Raw genomic sequence first — 22,127 nt, forward strand, 5'->3', positions numbered from 1 at the left:
AACTCGCAGCATCACAACTGTCTCTTACCTGCTCTGTGAACAATTCTGAGCAACTGCTCCTCCCTCCTTACCTGTGCCATAGGTTTCTGGCTCCTTCCGAACATGGTGGCTTTTTGTTTTGGAGTTTTGCTGCGCTCCTGATTGCCGCTTTTTTCCTGTTGTAAAACCAAGAGACTTAATTCTGTGAGCCTCGTTACACAAAAAGCAGAGCTTGCCTAGGATGCTGCTAGTCAGCCTACTGCCTCAAGACTCATTCAGAAACGTCCCATTTTACTTTTTTAAAAGAACTTAAAGATGATCATCTCTCCTCTTTCTCAAAATCCACATTTGCTTGCAGCTGCAGGCATTAGTGTCATCCACACATTTACAATCTATGGCTGCTCGTATGCAAAGCTCACAGGATGGGAACTCTTTACACCAAAACACATCATCAGTTCACAGTACAGATAAGGCAATTTAATGACTTGCTAGCAACAAAACAGTCAGCCCCATTTCTTCATTTGATTTACATGTTTCCTGAACTGCTTGCTGGAAACAGTACTTTGAGAGAGACCCTGCAGCAGAGTGAAAAAAGTTATGTCATGCCTGAAAGTCTACACTCCTGCTCAAACATCTCAGGATAGCATCTGCTTTCATCTCACATTGGATCTCACACTCTCTAGGAACGTGCTAAGAGGCTTCACAGGACAGAATCATAGAATACCTTGTGTTAGAAGAGACCCAGCAGGATCACTGATTTCACCTGGCTCCATATAAGGTTTGATTTCTGGATTGTTCTGTGCCTGAAACTCTTGTCCAAATACCTGAACTCCAGCAGCTCAAGGTCCATTCCACATTCACTGCCCTTTGGTGCAGAACCTCTTCCTAGCTCCTATATGACCTTCCTTTGATGCAGCTTCATTTCCACCACACAACTCAGCAATCTCCAGACATATACAAGTAATCTGCCTGATTATTTAGTTCAGAATGTTTTGGGAAACTAAAATGAACTTGACCAGATTGTTCTTACTCTATTTCCTTTTTCCCTCCCTCTGCTCAACTTCAAGAGAGACTGAAATGAGAATAATCACCCACCCACCATAAAACAAACAAACAAACAAAAACAAACTCTATTCAGCAGCATCCCACAAGACACACAGAATCAGAAATAGACATGGAGGACAACATTTGGGCAGAAAGGAAGTCTGAAGTACCTGTATGCCTGTAACTAGAAATAAAAAGTTATTTCATATTACCAGAAATCTTCTGCTTCTTCTTGGGAGTGTCTTTAAGATCTTCACCTTCCCTGTGCTCAGATTTCCTCTTGCCTTTCAAAAGCACTTCGGCTAACAAGCAAGAAAAGAAATGCTTCAGTCTTATTAAACTCAGCCTGCAGAACAGCAGCTGTTTGCTACCTCAGTTTCTCCTCATACTTGTAAAGAAAAAAGTGGTTTTTGTGAGGGCCCTGGACACCAGTGAGGTAATTACACAGCTTTATGACCCACTCACATTAGGAACTCCATGGTCTGCAATCCTCCAGTACAGAAGACATGGAAAGAGCAGTGCAATAGCATGGCTTGGGGAAGCTGTACTGCTTAGAAGAGAGCTAGAAGTTGCTAGGTTATGCCATAAAAAGTTCACCTGCACACACAAAGAGGAGCACAGAGAGACAATGAAAGGTGGGAAAACGTGGATAATGCTCTACCTATCCTCACTGTTTGCAGGCTCATCAAAGACCCAGAAAGCTGCCAGCATTTACACCTCCTTATGTACTCAGAATAGTGTCTTATGACCCTCCATGAGTGCAGAGAAGTAGGCCAACTAGGCATTCAATGAAACAGATACCTTCTTCCTGTGATACCCATCAACCTCACCTTTTAGGTACAAGATTCAAGGTGAATCAATGGGAATTGCTCCCTGGAGCATGCTTTGGAATGGGAAGTGTGTTGAATTGGTGGTGTCTTGTTAATGCCTGGGGTTATGGGATACATGGAATGCAGGCAAAGGCCATTTAAGTGTTACACAAGACATTAAAGGCAAGGAAAGGGAGGGAATGAGGTGGTTTGGAGAAGAATACGTGGGAAAACAGAGGGCAAGGCCACTTGCTTGTGAACAAGCAGTTGGTCAGCACACAAGTTTGCTCATATCTATGAATGAACGCGTGTAGTCTCTGCGTGCAGGACTCTATATTTTGTGGACCCATGTCCATAGATGACTGCAGGGAGGCTTAAGTGCCAGCCACTTCAGCAATACAGGTCATAGTGGCCAGTGTGTCTGTGGTGCCACCACCTGGAACGAGTCTGTGAGTGTGATTGCATGCAACTGCCAACTGGACTACTGGGTGAGAAGAGGAAGAAGACTGGGAGCCAGGTACACGTATGTGTGTGTGGTAAGGCAGAAGAACAAGTGGAAACTGGCAACCAGAGGGAGGAGGGGAGTTCCAGCCAACTCCCCTGAGAATATGCAAGTCTGAGCACATCTGAAAGGAGGTGCACAGCAGCACCTGGAGTGGCTCTGCAGGCACAAGGCACTGGTATGTCCTTGTGCCAGCAATAGGGAAGACCAGGATCCAGAGGCCAGTGCCTAATTCGGCTACAGGAAGGATTCACACTGCACACATATGTACAGACACAGATACATACATATGTCTGATATATGTGTATATACACCTTTTTATTTCTCACTAACATATCTCTGTGCTGATCAGCCAGAGAGGGAAATGGGATGGATGCCATCAGTGCTGCCTGTGTGAGTGCTGGGCACATCCATTGCAGTTGATCTGTATGGCTGGCTGTGTATACATGTATTGAATACACGTTTTGCACTCATGGAAAATATGCTCAGTCTTGCTACTGGTTGGACTTATGGACATGAAGCTGCAGCAACTGCACCTTTATCAAGTTCATATTTGGTCCTCCCTGCAACAGGAAGGTTGCAATTCCAACTTAGTGAGAGGAGGAAAAAGCATTAAAGAAAGAAGAGCCACACAAAAAGTCTGAAAAATGATTCTGAAGCCAGGAGTCCTGAATGCCCCTAAAACAACATAAGACCCCATCCACTCCAAGTAAGGAAATCATAAATGACAGTAGAGAGAAAACAAGTTATAAAAACATTCAATCCCCCCCACACCAAAAATCTAACAACCACAAAAGCCATGTCTAAACCAGAATGCTGCACACCGATTTGCTTCTGTACCTTTTGAGCATTGCTTGGTTCTATTTTTCAAGTTATTACTGTGTAATGCTGAAATGATTGGCAGATGCCCTACGTGCTCCTCTTCTTCAGATAAAACTGATACCACTCATAGAATCACTAATATTAACAGAAGATGACTTAAAAGGAACTGCATAACACCAGAAAATTTACACCTACACTTCTGCAGTGGAGGAAGTTTAAGCATCCTCACATATCAGCATCACTATCAAGCTTGTAACCTGCAGTTGAACTGCACCATGTCTTTCAGAAATCACCCAGTCCCTCCATCTCTCATGAGAGAACAGAAAAGGAAAAACAGTTTTGCATTGAGCCAAGTGTGATGAATACCTTTCTCATCCGAAGATTTGTTCACATTGTTCTTTATGCCCCTCATTTCCAGCCAGTAAGCCGGCCGACGAATGGTCCGCTTGCTTCTGGACTCTGCTCTTCCATTCACTGCACTCTTCTGTGAGCCAGAAGAGATGTTGCTGGCTGTCTCATTATAGTTACTGTTCAACCCTAGGGGAGTAGTTTCCATCTCCTCAAATTGTTTAGTCCTGGAAAACATCAATTTGAAATCTCACTATGAGTTCTATGAACTGGAAGATGCCAGCAATATATTATTAGTATTCAATATATCTGTAAGAGTTTGACATTAGTAAGCTACCTGGGAGCATCAGTAAAAAGATATTTATCCTACCTCAGCATTTCAATAAAAGGAGCAATCACAAGTTCATCACAGTGCAAAAATAAACACTTCTCTATAAGCCATCAGGGGCCAGTGCGGATCTCACCTGAGATTCCATCAAACAAACAAAAATCACTGCAGCTCTTAACATTTAGACTACTACATAAAAGTCAGCTGCAGTTTTTCAACAGGAATCTCCATTTTTTTTTGGCCCTCAGACAAAGTCTACACAAAATATTACATACTTTTTGTTTTCCAGAGACTTTGGCCTCTTGCCCTTCTGTCCATGATGCGCAGCGCTGGTAGCCTAACAAAGCAGAACAATTCACATCAGCAGTATAATTTCTCTTCTTCTTTCCAGTCAAGCACAATCATCTGCACTTTGAGGATGAGCATACCATTCTTCCAATAGGAAAAAAATATCTTTTGCAACAAGGAAGCTGTTCTGTAACAAGGAACCCTTTCACTTCCAGCTAAAGTAGAACTCCAATCAGAATAGCCACAAGCCCCTCCCCTTCCCATACGAAATGCAATCATCCTCCTTGCACTGGGGCATAATGCAGTTTGTCTTTAATTCAGTGGTACCTGCTTTCTGCCCATACCTTACCACATGGCAACAGGTAAGACTGTAATCTACTGGCTTTTCTATGGTGCCTTTTCCCATAATAATTCTTGCATTTTCCAAGCCAAGAATGCTGTCTCTATACTCTTTTGAGTTCTTTTTTCATTCTTCATCTCAATTATTTTGTCACTCTCCACAAGTTGCTCAACTATTTCCTTTAACTTTTTGTTGTTTTGTCATTTATCACTTGCTACTTCTTATGTTCCCACTAAGACATGCAATCTAACAGACACCACTGACATTTGCAAGTCAGTATAAACAACTAATTTGCTGCACTTTGTTCCTGGTATGTAGACAACCGTATCATAGAATCACAGAATGGCCTGGGTTGCAAAGGCCCACAGTGCTCATCCAGTTCCAACCCCCTGCTTTGTGCAGGGTCACCAACCAGCAGCCCAGGCTGCCCAGAGCCACATCCAGCCTGGCCTTGAATGTCTCCAGGGATGGGGCATCCACAGCCTCCTTGGGCAACCTGTGCCAGTGCCTCACCGTCCTCTGGAGGAAAAACTTCACCCTAAGAACTTCAAACTTCACCATGTATAGGAGCAGACAATAGTTTACTCTTCCCTCTTCTTCTCTAGTTGAAGATTTGTGTTTGCATTACTTTGATAAGAGTTTACATGCTGCTAGTAGCATATACAAGAGTATATGGGAAACTTTATGTCAGAAAGGTGGAGGAACCTCAGTGTGATCAGCAGCTGGAAAAAAAATCAGGCTATCTAAGTGTGATGTTATAATGATAAAATGAATGAGCACAGTCTGCTGTAATCATCTGCCCTGATCCATCATGAGAAGAACGTCCATGACTGACAAACACAGCACATGTTTGGCTATTTTTAGCACTACTAAGCTTTGTAAAATAATCCAAAATCAGTATGAAGAATTTAAGTCATCGTAAATGATCTGAAGCAACAAGAGAAAGAGATGTGCTGATGAACTGGTTCCACAGATACTGAGAAGGAGTCAGTAGAAACAGCAACTGCCCCATGCTGCCTGTCCCCATTCCCACGGGGAAGGCCCTGGGGCAGGCCCAGCACCCTTATGGACTCATAGAATCACTAAAGTCGGAACAGACCTCTGCGGTAATCAAGTCCAAGCGTCAGTTTGCCCCCACCCAGCCCACGTCCCTCAGTGCCACACCTCCACAGCTTTGGAACACCTCCAGGTTCAGTGATCCCGCCACTCCCTGTTCAGCTGTGCCAATACCTGGCCACTCTTTCAGAAAGGAAACATTTCCTAACACCCAACCCGAACCTCTCCCGGCACAGCTTAAGGCCATCACCTCAAGTCCTATCGCCGTTAGCCGGCTGACTCTCGAGGCGAGGAAGAGACCCGAAATACCGAGATCCGTTCCCCCTCCCCGACCCCCCTTCCCCCGCTCCTCCCACACCACAGCGGGGCCGCACAACTCCGGATCGCCTCCTCCAGGCACTCACCGCACTGCCCGGCATGGCGACGCCACCGCAGAGCCCCACGCACGGCCCTCCGCTCCCTTCCGGTCACCTCCAACCGTCTCCTGCCAGCAGCTGCCAGCTCCCAGGCCGCGGGGGCGCCTCCAAGCTCTCCACGCGGTCCGGGCAGGTGGCGAAACGACCCTCGAGAGCGCGCGGCTCCAGGCCGGAAGTTGCAGGCCACATCCCGGAAGCTGCTAGCCAATCATAGAAAGCTTCCGGCCGATCGCCGGAAACTGCGGATCGCGCCCCGGAAACGCAAAGGTGGTGCCGGGAAAGATGGCGGCCGCGGGAGAGTCGGCGGCGGCGGCGCCGGTGTGCGTGTTGGTGCTGGGTATGGCCGGCTCCGGAAAAACCACCTTCGTGCAGGTAAGGGGTGGTGGCGGGTGCTGCCGCATTCCACCGCGCCGGGCGGGGTCTGACGCCATCTTGTGTCTCCGCAGTGCCTCGCGGCCCACCTGCACGGCCAGCGCTGCCCACCTTACGTGATCAACCTGGACCCTGCCGTGCACGAGCTGCCCTTCCCCGCCAACATCGGTGAGAGGGGCGGCAGTGCGACGGGGAAGAAACTGGGAGGGGTGGGGGATCACGTTTGTAGGGTCTGCAGGAACGGAGTGGTTCCCTTCTGCTGTGAACAGGTAAAGCTGTTCTGATGTGCTGCTTTGCTTATGCTCTGCGAAGAGGAGGAGGTATTTCACAGCATGCACTCGGTTAGGCTGCTTGCTCTCCCTTTAAAAAGTGCCAAGGCCTAATGTGAGGAGGACTTTAGGTTGTTGTGGGTGCTGGATTGTTTTCAGTTGGAAGGAACCCCCGAGGACCATCAAGTCCAACAACCCGAAAAATCAAAGCATATGCCTGAGAGTGTCCAAGTGCTCCTTGAGCTCTGGCAGCTCAGGGACGTGCCCACTGCCTTGGGGAGACTGTTCCACACCCCCTGGTGCAGAACCTGATATCCTGCCTGACTCTCCCCTCATGCAGCTTTGTGCCATTCCCTCAGGTCCTGTCATTGTCACCAGAGAGCAAAGCTCAGTGCTGCCCCTCTGCCCCCTGTGAGGACCTGTAGGCCACCATGAGGCCTCCTCTGCTCTGGGCTGAACACTGAGGGAACTCAGCAGCATCTCACGTATCTTCTTCTATAGACCCTTGACCATTTCGTAGCCTTCCTCTGGAAACTGTCTTCCATTTATATACTTATATTGTGGTACCCAAACCTGCACATGGTGCTTGAGGTGAATCCACACCAGGTAGAGCTGTGTGAGACAGTCCCTTCCCTTGCCTGGATGACAGTGCTGGGCCTGATGCACCCTGGGGTAAGGTTGGCTTTCTGGGCTGTCTGAGTACACTGTTGGCTCATGCTCAACTTGCTGTAGGCCACGTTCCCCAAATTGCTTTCAGTAGGGTTGTTCCTCAGCATCTTATCCCCCAGACTGTATATGTAGCCACAGGTACCCCTTCCTGGTTGCAGAATCTGGCACCTGCTCTTGTTAAATTTCATGCAACCGGTGATTGCTCAGCTCTGTGATTTGCCCAGATCTCTGCAAGGTGTCTCTGCTCTTGACAGAGCCAGCAGCTCCTCACAATTTAGTATCATCAGGAAACATGCTGAAAGCACCTCTTAGTCCTAAATCCAAGTAATTTCTGAAGATGTTAATGAGAACTGTCTCAATAATGGAGTTGGAGTGTGATTTAATGCATGTGGCTTTCTTTCTTTTCTTCTCCCCATCATTGACAATGAACATTTTAGCAGATTTGATTGGGTTTCCTATCCTCAGAGCCGTGCGGTGGCTGTATGCTAAGAAATAACTTCTTAAAGCAATGTAAATACATTAATTTTTAGATAAAATACCTTAAAAGCAAAAGGCTTTATGCCCAGCCATTCCCAAACATCTGCTGTTCCCCAAGACTTGCCAGCACTTAGCTTTGTTGAGGATTCTGTCTCTTAAACTTTCTGAGCTAGCCCATCTCTTAGAAAACAAAAAAGATGTTTTGGATACCAGAGCATTCTTACTGATGTCAGCTGAAGAGTTAGAGAGTGCCTCCCAGTTCTGGGTCTCTCATAATGTGGTAAGTATTTGAAAGATGTGCGCTTTATTAACTGATGTTGATGAAATAAGAACAAAATTCAGCTTGAGCAGTTATGGCTCTGCAATCTGGTGAAGCTTCACGTGAGTCACGCTGGTTTCATGCATCTCCTGAGAGCACAGCAGGTCCGTTTTGCTTTTTTGTATGAGATTTTTCCTGCTGGTGCTAGATTTGTTACTGAGGCAAAAAGAGACTTGATAGAAAAGGAAAGATTTTTTGATGATAAGCAAATTAACGAAGAAGGCTGTTTTAAAATAAATGTACTGAAACAATTTATGCTTGCTCCCATTCTAGATATCCGGGACACTGTGAAGTACAAAGAAGTCATGAAGCAGTATCTTTTCTTTTGGTCTTGCAATGATCTTTGAAATCTCAGGTTTTGAAAAAGCTGTCAGTTTTACATGGGAGGATGAAGGGGGATTGGGATTGCAATAATGCAGATTGTTGCATGAGGACCAAAGGTTTTCAAGTGTGTATTTCTCGCATCTGAGATTAGAAATGTGTGTGAGCAAGATTTTTATGCTCCTTGGGTCATTCTCATGTGCTGCAGGTGTTTCTGCTTAGTAGCATGTTTTTACAAGTAGTGTGAATCATAGAACAGTTTGTGTTGGAAGGGACCTTTAAGCTCAGGTAGTTCCAGCCCCCTGCTGTAGGCAGGGACACCTCCCTCCAGCCCAGGTTGCTCGCAGCCCCATCCAGCCTGGCCTGGAATGCTTTCAGAGAAGGGGCATCCACAGCCTCTCAGGGCAACCTGTTCAGTGTCTCACCACCCTCACAGGATCTCTGTCCACATCTCTTTTGTGTGTTTTTTGTTCACCCAGTTTGTATTTGTAATAGAGGAGGCCAGCAGCTTTTCCCCTGTGTATTTACAAATCTAATTTTGTTCTTAAAATCATGCAAATTAGTATTTGGCTATAGGAGGTGAAGAAAAACTATTTCTGCATGGTTTGATCATAATAAAAGCTTTTTTGTCTCTCTGGGTCTATAAGACATTGCAGTCGTGTCTTAAGCTGCACAGTAGCTTGGGGATTGTGATTCAGTAATATTACACCAAAGTGTCTGCAATCCCAGAGAGGTGTGGAGGTCTTTTATGCCTTAAGTTGTAGGCTTTGCAGATGGATGTAATACACAATGCTTGCATTTGGCATACTAGTGTGACTTCTTAATGGAATGTTTTAAGAAAAAATAGAAATGATGGATGTTAGGATTGTGATTTTGGCTGTTTGATCAGGAGTTACTAGCAAAACATCTTAGCAGAAGTTTGAATTTGGTATGTGGACATGTTACTTGCTTTGCTGTTTGTTGACTGTCACTGGAGTTTAACATCTCATTAACTTCTTTACAGAAAGGGCTGTTAAGCACTGCAATAGGCTGCCCAGGGAGGTGGTTGAGTCACATCCCTGGATGTGTTTGAAATCCATTTGTTTGTGGTGCTCAGGGATGTGATTTAGCAGATGGTTGTTGGAGTTGGGTAGTATGGTTGGGTTGTGATTGGACTCGATGATCTTTAAGGTCTTTTCCAACCTGAGATCAAGTACTGAGTTACTGACTGTGTAGTGGATCTTTTCTGGAAAGACAAAGAACGTGTGCATGCATTTTTTTCTGTCTGGAATAGTAATGCTTGCATAGTGGCAAGGGAAACCTCGGGGTAAACCCTCTTCACTTTGACAGTCACACTTGTTGGTGTAAGAAAAGGGCCATGCTATTTATCTACTGCAGCACTCAGAAGACTTAATTGTGTATGTGGAGCTTTGTCTTTTTCTGTAAGGTATCCAGTGTGCGTTGCAAAAGGCCAACAACTATCAGAATGTTTATAAAAAAGCTCTCTGAGGTCTCCATGATCGTCTGCTTTCCTGAATGAAGCATGTAGATACGGGCTGGGCCCGAATGGTGGAATAGTGACCTCTCTCAATCTTTTTGCTACGAGATTTGATCAGGTATGAGGTTGCTCCTATGTGATACCATGCTATTAATGCTGTGCCTGGAGGCTCTATGTGTTTTTTGTGTATAGAGTTTCAGAAAGTTCTATTTAACCTTCTAATATTTTTCTAGAGTTAGTGCATTCTCCCTATTTTGCAAAGCAGCCAAACTGCAGCAGGTCTTTTAATTAAGTGAAATATATCCTTATTCTTTTCCTACAGTTCTTTGTAATGTAACATTTTGAGGCCTTGTGTACAGAACTTTAAGTCACATAACTGTTCTGTTTCTGTATTCCCTGTAAAAACTTGCACATGATTGCTCTGACTTTGAGGTAGGGAAGTCACTTTTGGAGATTGATTAAGTTTCTCTAAGCTTATTTGATAATTTTATGTTCTCTTAAGTGTTAATGCTTAATCAGCACTGGAATGGCAACCTTATTGAGTTAAAGAAGTGCCAAATCTCTTAGGAAATAGGTAGAGAACAGCTGCATTCATTGTATCATTTGTTTCAGCACTACAAGAACACAGGTAAAATCAGGGCTGTTTTTGCAGGGTTTCACAGTATCTGAGTGCTATCCGTTTCCATTTCAGATTTAGAGACTTTTAGCTTTTGTTGTATCACTGTCTATTTTGATAGCTATAGTAGCTGTGCAAGCTAAAGTTGAGGCTTGCATTACAAAATGATTATTCAAGTTTCCTGTTCAGAGCCTAAAATACAAACTGTACTGCTGCTTTTTCCATCAGGTGATGAAGTTTATCGAAAAACGACAAAACGCATCCAAGTGAGTGTTATTCCACCAGGTTTTGCTACTCTGGAATCTATGTGGGAAAATATGTGGCATCCATAAAAAGAATCTCTGTGTGTTTCCTAGTTGTTCTTCCGCCTTGGGGTAAATTTTATCTGGAAAAAAAGCATGGAACTAGAACAGGTTACTGGACTTTTAACAAAATATGTGTTTAAAAGAAATATCTACTGATTCTAGATTGGCTTTTCTCATCCTTCATCAGACTTCCACTTTTTTCCTCGCTTTCCTTCTTGAACAGGCAGCACTTGGCTTTGGTTCTGGAGAGTTTGTGATAGCATGTGTGAAATTCTTGCCTTTGGCTCTAACAGAATCTTAAGAGAGCGAGTGCTTCTCACAAAAGTCACACCGGAATTTTTCAGCTATACTCATAAATCTCATCACTGTTTGGGGGATGCTTTTCTGATCTGTAACACAGTAATAATGTGATTTGCTGTTCCCTGCATGTGGTAACCTGGTCACAACAGAACTGTGTGCCTAATTTTCCCTTTTTTTGTTGTTGGTGGTGACTTCTTAACAGGTATGTTATCATTGACACACCAGGACAGATTGAGGTGTTCACGTGGTCGGCATCAGGAACCATCATAACTGAGGCACTGGTAGGTTTATTCTTTGTCCTTGACATTGAGGCTGTGTGAAAAATGGCCTGCCTTCTAATCAAGATGCCTTTTGCCATGTTTTCCCAGGCTTCCTCTTTTCCTTCAGTTGTTGTTTATGTGATGGACACCTCTCGCAGTACCAACCCTATCACCTTTATGTCCAACATGCTCTATGCCTGCAGGTAAGAGAAGCTGAATATGCAAACTGTCTCTTTTGAGTGCTTTGTCCCCTTCATATTACCTGATGGGGTGGGAGAGTATTGGTTTAGACTTCATCCAGGGAGCTTTTCAGTTGAGAATATGTCCAACTCATTTTTTGGGAGTGTGGCTGATAGGAAGGAGCAGGGCTTACAGTAAAGTTAGAATGTTGTTGTGGCCATATTCAATCTGCCTTCTGACTTGAATAAGGGATTTCTGTTGTTAAAATAAATAATGGAGCAGACAAATTATTAAGTATGTGAATCCCAATGTTGACTTCTTTTAATGCATTTCTTCCAGATGTTGACTGTAGTTCAGTTTTCTTATTGTCTCTGAGAAAAGATGGCTCTAACTTAAATGTCTGACAAGTAGGGGCTTAGCATATTGGATTTCTAGAATCATAGAAAGGTGTGGGTTAAAAAGGACCACAATGATCACCTAGATCCAACCCCCTGCTGTGTGCAGGGTCACCAACCAGCACACCAGGCTGCCCAGAGCCACATCCAGCCTGGCCTTGAATGCCTGCAGGGATTCAGAAGAGATCAGAAGAGATCTGGAAGTCATCTTGGAATGTTCTGCATAAGTCTTGCCTGCTTTGTGCTTAATATTTTTATCTGTTTTGATGAGTGTTAAATTAATTTTTAACAGTTCTTTGTTTTTGTTCTGTTAAAATTTCAGTATCCTGTACAAGACAAAGCTGCCTTTTATTGTTGTCATGAACAAGGTAAATGAAAGCTATGGTTTCTAAGTTCCAGTAGAGTATTTTTCTCTTTAGCTTGTTTTGTTGTAACGTCTTCATCTTATTATAGAATCGTAGAATCATAGAATGGCCTGGGTTGAAAAGGACCACAATGATCATTGAGTTTCAACTCCCCTGCTGTGTGCAGGGTTGCCAACCACCAGACCAGGCTTTTTCTGAAAAAGAAAGGCTGGGAAGGAGCTGCAGGCTGAAAACCGAATCTAGAAAAGACCTTTAACCAGGCAAAGTATGTAGTGAGAACAAACAGGGACAGGCAGTTACACCCAAACATTTAAATGACATTAGATGTCATGCTACCAATTTGAAAAATGTTTTGCAGGATCTGTTAGAGGTTTGGTTTCTTGAGACTTTCTTGTTCTGAACCCTTTTTTTGAGTGAATTTTGTAAAATATGTTTTACAAATTCAGTGTTAACTAGAAGTGTATGTCACAGTGGTAGATTTTCCCTTGGGAAGTTGTCTGAGTGACTAGGTTCTCATCTTAGTCTTTAAGAGTAAAATATTTGGACCTTGGCCCAGAAATTCCCACCACTTCAATGTTCTTTTGGTAGATTTTCATCTGCACTTGTTTTAAAGTGTGCCATCCATGGCCTCCTGACAGCTTAATGCTGTGCTATAAGGAAGCATAACTTTCTAACGTAAGGGTAAGTTCATTATTGAATCTGCCTTTACAGTTCCCTGCCTTCTTAAAATAATTGTCTTAAGCATTGCTTCTGAACACTGGACTGAAGACTTATGGTAGGAATTGTCATACCTGCCTGCACAAAATGGGTATGGTTCTAATTGGTGACTTTTAAAATGTACCAGTATCCACCAGAAAGCAGATACTGTGCTGAGGATACACCTCTGTTGTTGTGTTAGGTATTGGTTTGTAGCCTAAAGGAGTGCTTTTAAGCTTAACAGCTTGCCAGCTCTTTAAACATAATAATTCCATGTATTAGAAGACTCTGTTGTAAGTACTGTTCCTTCTCCTCGCAGGCATTCTTTGTATTCAAGGAGTTGTTGTTCCAACACAGCAATTTTTGTGTGTGCATACGTATCTCACATCCTTCTTTTTACAGTGTCAGTGCTGTGAGTGTGAAATACTTTGCCTCTGCTGAGCAGGATTGATATCTGATGTGCTCCAACTACATGCATCTCCATAGTGACCCTTGCAGTGCATTTCTTTAATATCTTCTTCCTTACTTAGCAAGTTTTTGTATGCTATTCTACAGACAATAGCTCTAGAATAAACTGTGGCGAAGGGCATGAGGCAGAAAAATGGTTTTCTCTCTTAAGAAAATGCTTTTTTGGCAAGACTAAAAGAAATGGAACTTCCACAGTATGTGTGTGGAAGGGGAGCTCCAAGGTTTGAGGTTCACAACTTCATTTAGATCTGGATTCTAGCCTTCAGTAACAAGACGAGTCAGCAGCATTTGAAGAATTATTGACAAGCACTTCCAAATTGATTCCTTGTAAGAATGGAGAAATCCCAAGAATTGTGCAGTGATAAAGAGAGGGCCTTGAGGGTACTTCTTCACAGGAGTGGGCAGTGTGTGCTTGCAGCCCAGAAGACTAACCATGCCTTGGGCTCCATCAAAAGAAGCATAGCTAGCAGGTCAAATGAGGTGTTTATCTTCACTCTGCCTTTGTGAGACCTCACCTGGGCTTCTGTATTCTAAGAAAAGGCTTTGGGGACTGTAGTGCCAGGACAAGGGTTAATGGTTTTAAACTAAGAGTTGGTTTAGATTAGCTACAAGTAAGAAATTATTTCCTATGAGGGAGGTGAGGCACTAGAACAGGTTGCCCAAAGGAGTTGATGCTCTCTACCTGGCGGTGTTCAAGATAAGGTTGGATGGGGCTTTGGGCACCTCAGTGTAATTGCAAGTTTCATCTCCCTCACTCCACAGCAGGGAGGTTGGGACTAGATGATCTTTAAGGTTCCTTCCAACCCAGATCATTCTGTGACATAGATTTAAGAAATATTAGATTTGCAGAGGACAAAAAATACCAACTTTCAGAGGTGATTCAGTTTTGCTTTTAGAACTCAATCAAAGCATTTCTAAATTGTCAGTGTTTTGGATCCTTGGTGGATTCAGTTCTGTCACAAGTATTTTGAATAATACAAGGAAATACTTCCTTTTCCAGTTTTCCTCCTTCCTACTGGTGCTGGGAAATGAAATATATCAGTTGTAGGCACTTGTGTTATAATAGTTGAGTATTTCCATGTACTTTGATATGTTTATAAAACTCTTTAATAGACTGTTCAATTATCAATCCATGTAAACTTATGAAACCATCTTACCTGTTTTGTGTCCATGATCTTGCTCTGAGTTTAGTTTGTAAGTTCTTTAGGTCAGAGCACAGCTGAAAGGTGCCATAGCATGTTGCCTAACATAGAAGTGTCCCGCAGCCCCCAAACAATTAAAAAAGGATTCAATCTGTTCTTGTCACACCTCGTTCATAAAATGTAACATTTACAAATTAAGCTGTTTTATAAAGCAAGGTTTGGATGCCTTTCAGTAAGCCATACCATTTTTTATAGCAAGACTTCCAGTCGTTTTCTTAAACACTCCTTAAAACTGAGATAGATGTTGTCTTCTTGTATTCAAGTAGTTGATTAAATTAAAAAAAAACAGAACTTGGAAAACTGCAGACCAGGGCTGAATTGAAAACATCAGCATTATGTAAGTAAGTTTAACATGCATTTCTTTAAATTAGCCTTAGGATGTGGACAAAGAATTAATTATTTATTGCTCTTGAAAACTCTGTCTTCTCCTTCTAGACAGACATAATTGATCACAGTTTTGCAGTAGAATGGATGCAGGACTTTGAGTCTTTTCAGGATGCTCTGAATCAAGAGACTTCCTACGTCAGTAACCTGACTCGTTCTATGAGTTTAGTGCTGGATGAGTTTTACAGTTCACTGAAGGTAAGTTTTCTCTCTCTTTTTTTTTTCTTAATTTTATCTTTAATTGTAAATGCCTTTCACAAAAACCTGGAGAAGAGAAAGCTCAAGGAGTCTAGTTGGTGGCTGGTGTCTAGCGGTGTTCCCCCTGGGTCAAGTAATCTTTAATTTATCCATCAGTGACTTGGATGAAGTGATAGGGTGCCTCCTCAGCAAGTCTGCAGTTGCTGTCAAACTGTGTGGAATGCTCTGCTGCCTTTCAGAAGGTTCTCAACATACTGGAGCAATTTATTCTCAGGGTCCAGCTGGAGGCCTGCAGGTAGCAGTGTTCCCTTGATCAGCGTCTTCATCGGTGACCTGGATGCAGGGATAGAGTTCACCCTCAGCAAGTTGGCTGATGATACAAAGCCGGAAGGAGAGGCTGACACGCAAGAAGGCCGTGCTGCCATTCAGTGAGATGTGGGCAGGCTGAGAGTTGGGCAGAGAGGAACCTGATGAGGTTCAACGATGGCAAGTGTAGAGCCCTACACGTGGGGTGGAATAGCCAGGTGCAGCAGTATGGGTTAGGAGCTGAGCTGCTGCAGAGGAGGGTCCTGGTGGATAACATGTTGCCCATGAGCCAGCAGTGTCATTGTGGCAAAGATGGCCAGTTTCTCAATGCTATCATCTGTTAGTAGGTGGTAATAAATTACATTAATATCCTCATGCTGAGCCTGTTCTGCCTGTGGCTGTAATCTCCTTGTCATTCTCAGCCTTCGAGCCTTTTTTAATGGTTATTCTTTTCCTCAGTTCCTTTGAGATGGGAGAGAGTGGTGTGACAGAGCTTCATCGGTGTGAAACTATCACAATTGCCCCATCTTGTTCATCATATTTAGGCACTGTATTATCTTAACCGTATTTTTTGTGGGTTATTGAGTTCTGAAGTGCAAGAGTGTGCTGCAGAACCAAGTTTTCCTTTTTAAACTAGTATTATTTTTCTTCTGTGATCAATTTTATAGAAGGGAAAGGAACACTCAATTCCCTGGGTTATTTAAAAGTAGAGACTGGGGGAGGAAATGGGTATCACTGGATTCCCACAGGTATTTTTTCAAAGACATTGCTTAGCCTTTCTAGCTCGCATTCTCTGTCCGTTACCTAAAAATTCACTTCAGTTACCTTTTAGTTCTAATGGATGGTTTTCTTTTACAGGTGGTTGGTGTCTCTGCTGTGTTAGGCACAGGACTGGATGATTTTTTTGTTCAGCTCTCTAAAGCTGTAGAAGAATATGAGAGGTAAGTTGATAACATTTGATTCCTGACCCTCTGAATACTTGCTGAAATTACTGATTCACTAAAGTACTCCTTTCATTTGAAGAAGTGTTCATTTTTCAAGCCAAGGTAGTAAGGTTTCTAATAAACTGAAATCTAAGAGTATAAGAAGAAGCAATCAAAAGAAACCATGTAGTGCTGAATTTTTTTGTGCTAGTCAGTGGGAAAAAAAGTAAAAGCCAATTGTGCTAGCAAATTCTGAAGTAGTTTTTTGACCTGGTTCTGTACAATGATCAAGCTTTGTACTGTCCTCATAAAGAGGTAGACAGAGTAGGCGAGTGAGCTGAAATTCAAGAATTCTTTGAGAACTTGATGGATTTACTGGATTCTTCCTCATGAAATACTGCTGGACTGCTCTGTAACATTAGAAAGCAAATCTAGGAATTTGGGTTACGTGGAAATAGTTAAGACAGATCTAATACTATTTTTAGAGGAGAGTACATCATGCTGGATCAGACAGTCTGAGAAAGGCTGCTACAGCTTTGTGCTCCCCACATCAAACTAATAGGGAGTCTGGATGTCATGTGTGGCTGGCTGTGTACATACAAATTAGATGGATATACAGAGAGCTTTTTGTGAACTTCATAGAATGGCTTAGGTTGGAAGGGATCTTTAAGACCATCCATTTCCAACCCCATCGCCTTGGACAGGGTTGGCACCCACTAGATCAAGTTGCCACGTGGTAGATCAGGCTGCCCAGGGCCCCATCCAGTCTGGTCTTCAATGCCTTCAAGGATGGGGCTTCTACAGCTTCTTTGAGCAACCTATGCCAGTCTCACTGCTCTCTGAGTAAAGAATTTCTTTCTAACATCTGATTTTTCCACTTTTAGTTTAGTCAGAGTGAGTGATTTGCTGGTTATGGCAGTGTAATGACTACTTCTATAGAGCTGGATTGGTTCTTTTTGTCTTCTTTTTTTTCCAATTTTTATTTTTTAATGTAACCAGACTGCATGAGAAAGGTTTGGCATTTTAATGGGAGTATATTCACTTCTTTTACATCCTTTAGTTTCAGGTTAGAAGTAGCCTTAGTTTGGGATAGAAACAAGCCTTGAAAGTGATCCTTTCTGTACATAAATGATGTTTTAGCTGAGAATGAATGAACTGTGTATATTTACCTTTGCAGGGAATATCGTCCTGAATATGAGCGCCTGAGGAAAACATTGGTTTGTACTTTTAACTGCTGTAGCCTGGAATGCTGTATCTTGCAGTCACTTTTATGTGTAGAACTGACTCTGTGTTGTGAGGCTGTAACGTTTCATTTAATATTAAGTGTGAAAAGGTCTGAAGCTCACAGGCTGACTTTTTCCCCTAGATTTGGTGAGGCACATCTTTACAGAAATAGGGATGTTTTGTAGAAGAGACGTCGCTCGCTGTATTAGTGCTAAATAATTCAAGTGCATATTTCTGCACCCGGCAGATGCACAGTTTTGACTGAGATAATTCATAATGAAGACCGAATTGGGATGCCAAAATGAGTAGCTCTGCTCACATAGAGTTCTGACTGTGCATGGAGAGTTCTTGCAGGCAAAGCTTCATTAAGTTAGATTTCCTCATGCTGCTGAAAATGTTCCTGAAGTTCATCATGCTGGAGGTTGCTTTCCATGCTTAACCAGAAGTTTTGTGTAACTTCAGCTGCAATGTAAGACCTGCTTTGTTGACTTCTGTTTTTCGGGTTGTTTTTGTTTTTGTTTCACCCCTGGGACAGAGTATTGTGGGAGATGTATTTTAAATGTTTTGAGAAGCCACTTGTAACTTTGTACCCACAGGAGAAGGCTCAAAATAAACAAAAGAGGGATCAGCTGGAGCGCCTTCGGAAGGACATGGGCCCTGTGTGTATGCAGGGCAACACACTTGCAGGTATTTTCTAGGAATGAAGATGAAGTTTACTGCAGAAGCTCTCTGAAGAGTCTGCCTTGACAAATCACATAGAGCTTTCCTCTGCAAAAACATGAAAGTGTTCATCTTAGTGGAGTGGGACTTCAGTTCCTGTGGGGTGGGTCAGACTTACCTCTACTGTGTGTCAGTCACAAACACGCAAAGAAGAAACCCTGGGGTGCAGATAAAGCAGTGGATGTAGTCAGAGGAATGAAATATTTGAGAAAAGATGAAATAGTCAAATTAGAATATGAGAAAATTGTCCTGTTTGTTGAGCTGTTGCCTTGTATGAGGTTCAGTTTGGTGCTGATGTGGTCTGTCCTGAATCTTTGGATAGAAAGCTCGTGCTTACAGATTCCCTTTAGAGTAGGTATGTATAGTAGGCACATAGAAATAGTCAGGGCATGAGCTAACTTACTTGTTAGTGTGATGTTTTGCCTATAACCATTTCTGTTCCTTCCAAGGGTCTGATGATGCTTCTGCAATGGGTCCCTCTGAGCTGATCCTAACACGAGGAAATCTTGATGAGGATGAAGAAGAGAGGGAGAGTGACACTGATGACATCGACCATGAAGGTAAGGGAATGAGAGATGGGATTTGATCTGAAAGCTGCTCATGTAGGCATGAAATATCCTCTATTTCATTAACTGTATTGACCGTAACGAGAGCTTAAGGGAAAAGCAAACATTCAATCACCTAAATAAAGGTGTCTGAATCTGTAGCAGAAGCCCACTATACGGTGCTCAGTTCAGTGATATCACACTCCTTCACCACACTTGTGAAAGTTCAACTGCAAATTTTATATTTGAGTAAGCATTTTAAATAAAATAATGCATAAAATAAGATGCATGCACTAGGCAACTTGTTATGCCTTTTAAGTTCTTATACTGTGTTGTGTTCTGTTACAGAGTTTGCAGACTTCATCTTCATTCTTTCCTTGTTCAGTTAATATTCAGGATCACTTCTTTCTTTTCCCTTGTAATGAAATGGACCTGCGGTGTTGCTCAGACTAGCATGATTCTAGTTTTCTTCAGGAACACAAATAGAACAAATGCTGAAATGGTGTTAAACTGATTATTTTTTTTTTTTCTTTTCCTCCCAGTTACTGAGGAGAGTCACGAAGAACCAGCTTTCAAAAACTTTATGCAAGAAACACGGATGAGATACCAGAGAAGAAGCAATGAGAATGAATGAGACACCCAGAAATAAATGGCTTGAAATTCCTTGAAATGGAATCAAAGGTGAAGGAACAGCATAAAGAAAGCCGCATGGAAACATGCATGAAGTCTGAAGTCCCTGAACAGCTTCCTCTGATATATGTACCTTTCTGCAGTAACTGTTGGTCATATGAGAGTTTTCTATCTGACTGCACATTTGGCCATCTGCTACAAAGTCACAGAACCTGGGGAGTTGGAAGGGACCCCTGGAGATCCCCCAGTCCAAGCCCTGCTGAAGCAGGTTCCCTAGAGCAGGTTGCACAGGAAAGTGTCCAGGTGGGTTTGAACATCTCCAGAGGACACTCCACCACCTCTCTGGGCAGCCTGTTCTGGAGCTCTGCCACCCTTGCAGTAAAGAAGGTTTTTTTTTTCTGATGTTTGTATGGAACTTCTGTTTTCTCATTTGTGCTCATCACCCTTTTTCCTGTTGCTGGGCACCACCGATCGGAGCCCCATCCTTCTGACCGCTGCCATTCAGATACCGATCAGCACTGATCAGATCCAGCGGTGGATTTGAACGTGACCGCTCTGCCCCGCCAGTCCTCCAGGACTTGATGTCATCGGTCCTTACATGCATGTGTGCGGAAGTAGCGTCCCCTTGCTGAAGCCTCGGAGCCACCGGGTCCGCCAGTCTCTATACGCTTCCATATAGCAACACGCATGCGCGTTGGGACGCGGAAGTGGATTAACTGCTGCAGCCACTCTGCCGCCAGTCTCGATGGTGAAAGGTCCTCCAGGCACTACTAGGCATGCGCGCGGAAACGCGGAAACGGTGCCTTTGCCGCAACGCGCGGGTCGCTCCCGTGTGGGCTTCAGGTTCTCCACTTGCGGATAAAAACAGAGTTTTACTTAAATGAGGATAAAGAATTATTTTGTGATCCCTATACCGAAATTTCCTCCTTAATCCTCTAAATATATGAAACAATTATAACAAAATTATTCCAGCCAAAACAGTTGCGTATTTTAAAAATATATATTTTAAACTTAAAATGTCTGAGTACTTTGTTCTTTCTATTTCAACCCTTCTTGACCTATCTGTGGGCCACTTTAAAAGAGATGCCAGTGGGGGATGTGCAGGTGCACTGAATGCATCCCCTGTAGTTGAATACAGTGCGGTGTGCTGACGTAGAGCAACCTGGAATGATGTGGATGAAACTTCTCACTTACGTGTTGCAGCACTGATGTTTTGTGATGCTGAAACAGATAGGAGTTTTCCTACAAGCTTGTTATACCCCTGGCATTGTTTTTATAGCACCATTCCTTTTCAGTGGCCCTGTAGGAAGCCCAGAACGCTTCTCTCTCTTGTCTGATTTTAATTTCTTTGATAAAGATGATCCAAAGAGTGCTTTTTAGGCAGAGCTGAGCTGGTTGCTTGTAGGATCCAGGGCTTCAGTGTGGTAGAAATACGGACCACGGTACACTTTCTGGCAGGGAGAAATTGCTGTTTGCAGCTGTCACTGCACTTCATACACTCACCTGGTGCCATGATATTAGTCAAAGTAGTTGTATTTAATCCAGATGATCCTGGTGCAAAAGGGAAAAACAAATTCAAGTGCAGCAAAGCAGTATCGCATCGCTTTGGAAGGACTCCAGCACAAGTGCCAATAGATTTATTTTATTAGGCACTAAAAGCTCATTTCCTGACACTGCTGACTCAGAACAGAAAGGATTTTGCCTTGAACAATTCAGAACTGGTGGTTAAAGTAATAGATAGGTGAGAATTACTGCACAGAAATATTAGAATCGTGGGTTATTCAACAACAGTCGCTGATTTAGTAACTCTGGAGTCTCACCATTACAGCTTTATTAAGGAAAATGAATTTTAAGAAGCCCTCTGGAAATCAATGAAGCAGAGCAGCAACTTGCTATAGGTTTCCCTTACCAAAGCAAGAAGCAGCTTGAAAGCAAAACAAATCTTGCACAAAAATTCAAATGAAGCAGCAGTGAGTGATAATATTCTTTCTTTTTGTGCTCCCTGGACTTCAGCTCTGAACTCTGTTAAACTTTCACATCCAAGTTACACAGTGACTTGCTTTGACTTCACCACTCTTCAAAAACAAGTTTCAAGTGCAGAAAAACCCAGAAGCTAAAAGCCAACTCCATTTTGGCTGAAGACAGGAGAACAGACCCAAGCCTCTGGATGCAACAACTTCTTTACCTCCAGCAGCTGGAATTCACAACACAGTTGTTATTTGCAGCATTAGTGAGAACAGTTCCTGCTTGCTTTTGTTGTCTGTGTGGGGAAAATTCTGCAGAATATGAGACAGACAGAGGGTGGCAGCAGCACCTCAACACTCAGCGTTGTAACACCCAGAGCCACAGGCATTGGCAACAGAGCTTCAGCGCAGGCTTACATGAAAGGGTTTAAAACCAGAGCGATATTTGACTTGTCTATTAATGCCTGATTGTATTAATTATGTTATTAATCATGCATTTAATTTACTCTTGCACTGTTTTGTCTTTCTTTGCAGCAGTGTTTTATTTACTCTCATTGTGCCTGCATCTTTGCAGATCCCTCCGAATCTGGAAAACTTTCCTTTTTACAGC

General features: G+C 43.1%; 2 protein-coding genes across 2 annotated transcripts in view; one reads left to right on the forward strand and one right to left on the reverse strand.

The window, feature by feature from the left end:
• Positions 1 to 6,071, reverse strand: part of ZNF512 (zinc finger protein 512) — an 18,743-nt gene extending 12,672 nt beyond the window's left edge. The window contains exons 1-5 of the mRNA XM_042840091.1: positions 5,921 to 6,071; positions 4,108 to 4,169; positions 3,523 to 3,731; positions 1,236 to 1,325; positions 72 to 155 (exon numbers count right to left, since the gene is read on the reverse strand). Coding sequence (XP_042696025.1) covers positions 72 to 155; positions 1,236 to 1,325; positions 3,523 to 3,731; positions 4,108 to 4,169; positions 5,921 to 5,935 — 460 coding nt within the window. The 5' untranslated portion in view covers positions 5,936 to 6,071. The remainder of the gene's footprint in view (positions 1 to 71; positions 156 to 1,235; positions 1,326 to 3,522; positions 3,732 to 4,107; positions 4,170 to 5,920) is intronic.
• Positions 5,934 to 20,570, forward strand: GPN1 (GPN-loop GTPase 1). Its single transcript, XM_042840100.1, is given in 16 exon segments — positions 5,934 to 6,029; positions 6,031 to 6,201; positions 6,203 to 6,304; positions 6,379 to 6,472; positions 8,312 to 8,351; positions 9,888 to 9,954; positions 10,681 to 10,718; positions 11,260 to 11,338; positions 11,426 to 11,520; positions 12,215 to 12,260; positions 15,059 to 15,205; positions 16,370 to 16,452; positions 17,612 to 17,651; positions 18,255 to 18,345; positions 18,828 to 18,938; positions 19,466 to 20,570. Coding segments are annotated over 16 exon segments (1,392 nt in total). The 3' UTR covers positions 19,558 to 20,570.
• The last annotated feature ends 1,557 nt before the right edge of the window (positions 20,571 to 22,127 follow it).

The sequence above is a fragment of the Centrocercus urophasianus genome, unplaced genomic scaffold (assembly GCF_019232065.1).
Source record: "Centrocercus urophasianus isolate 14NV4802_14NV808 unplaced genomic scaffold, USGS_Curo_1.0 seq_10, whole genome shotgun sequence".
Lineage (NCBI taxonomy): Eukaryota > Metazoa > Chordata > Aves > Galliformes > Phasianidae > Centrocercus > Centrocercus urophasianus.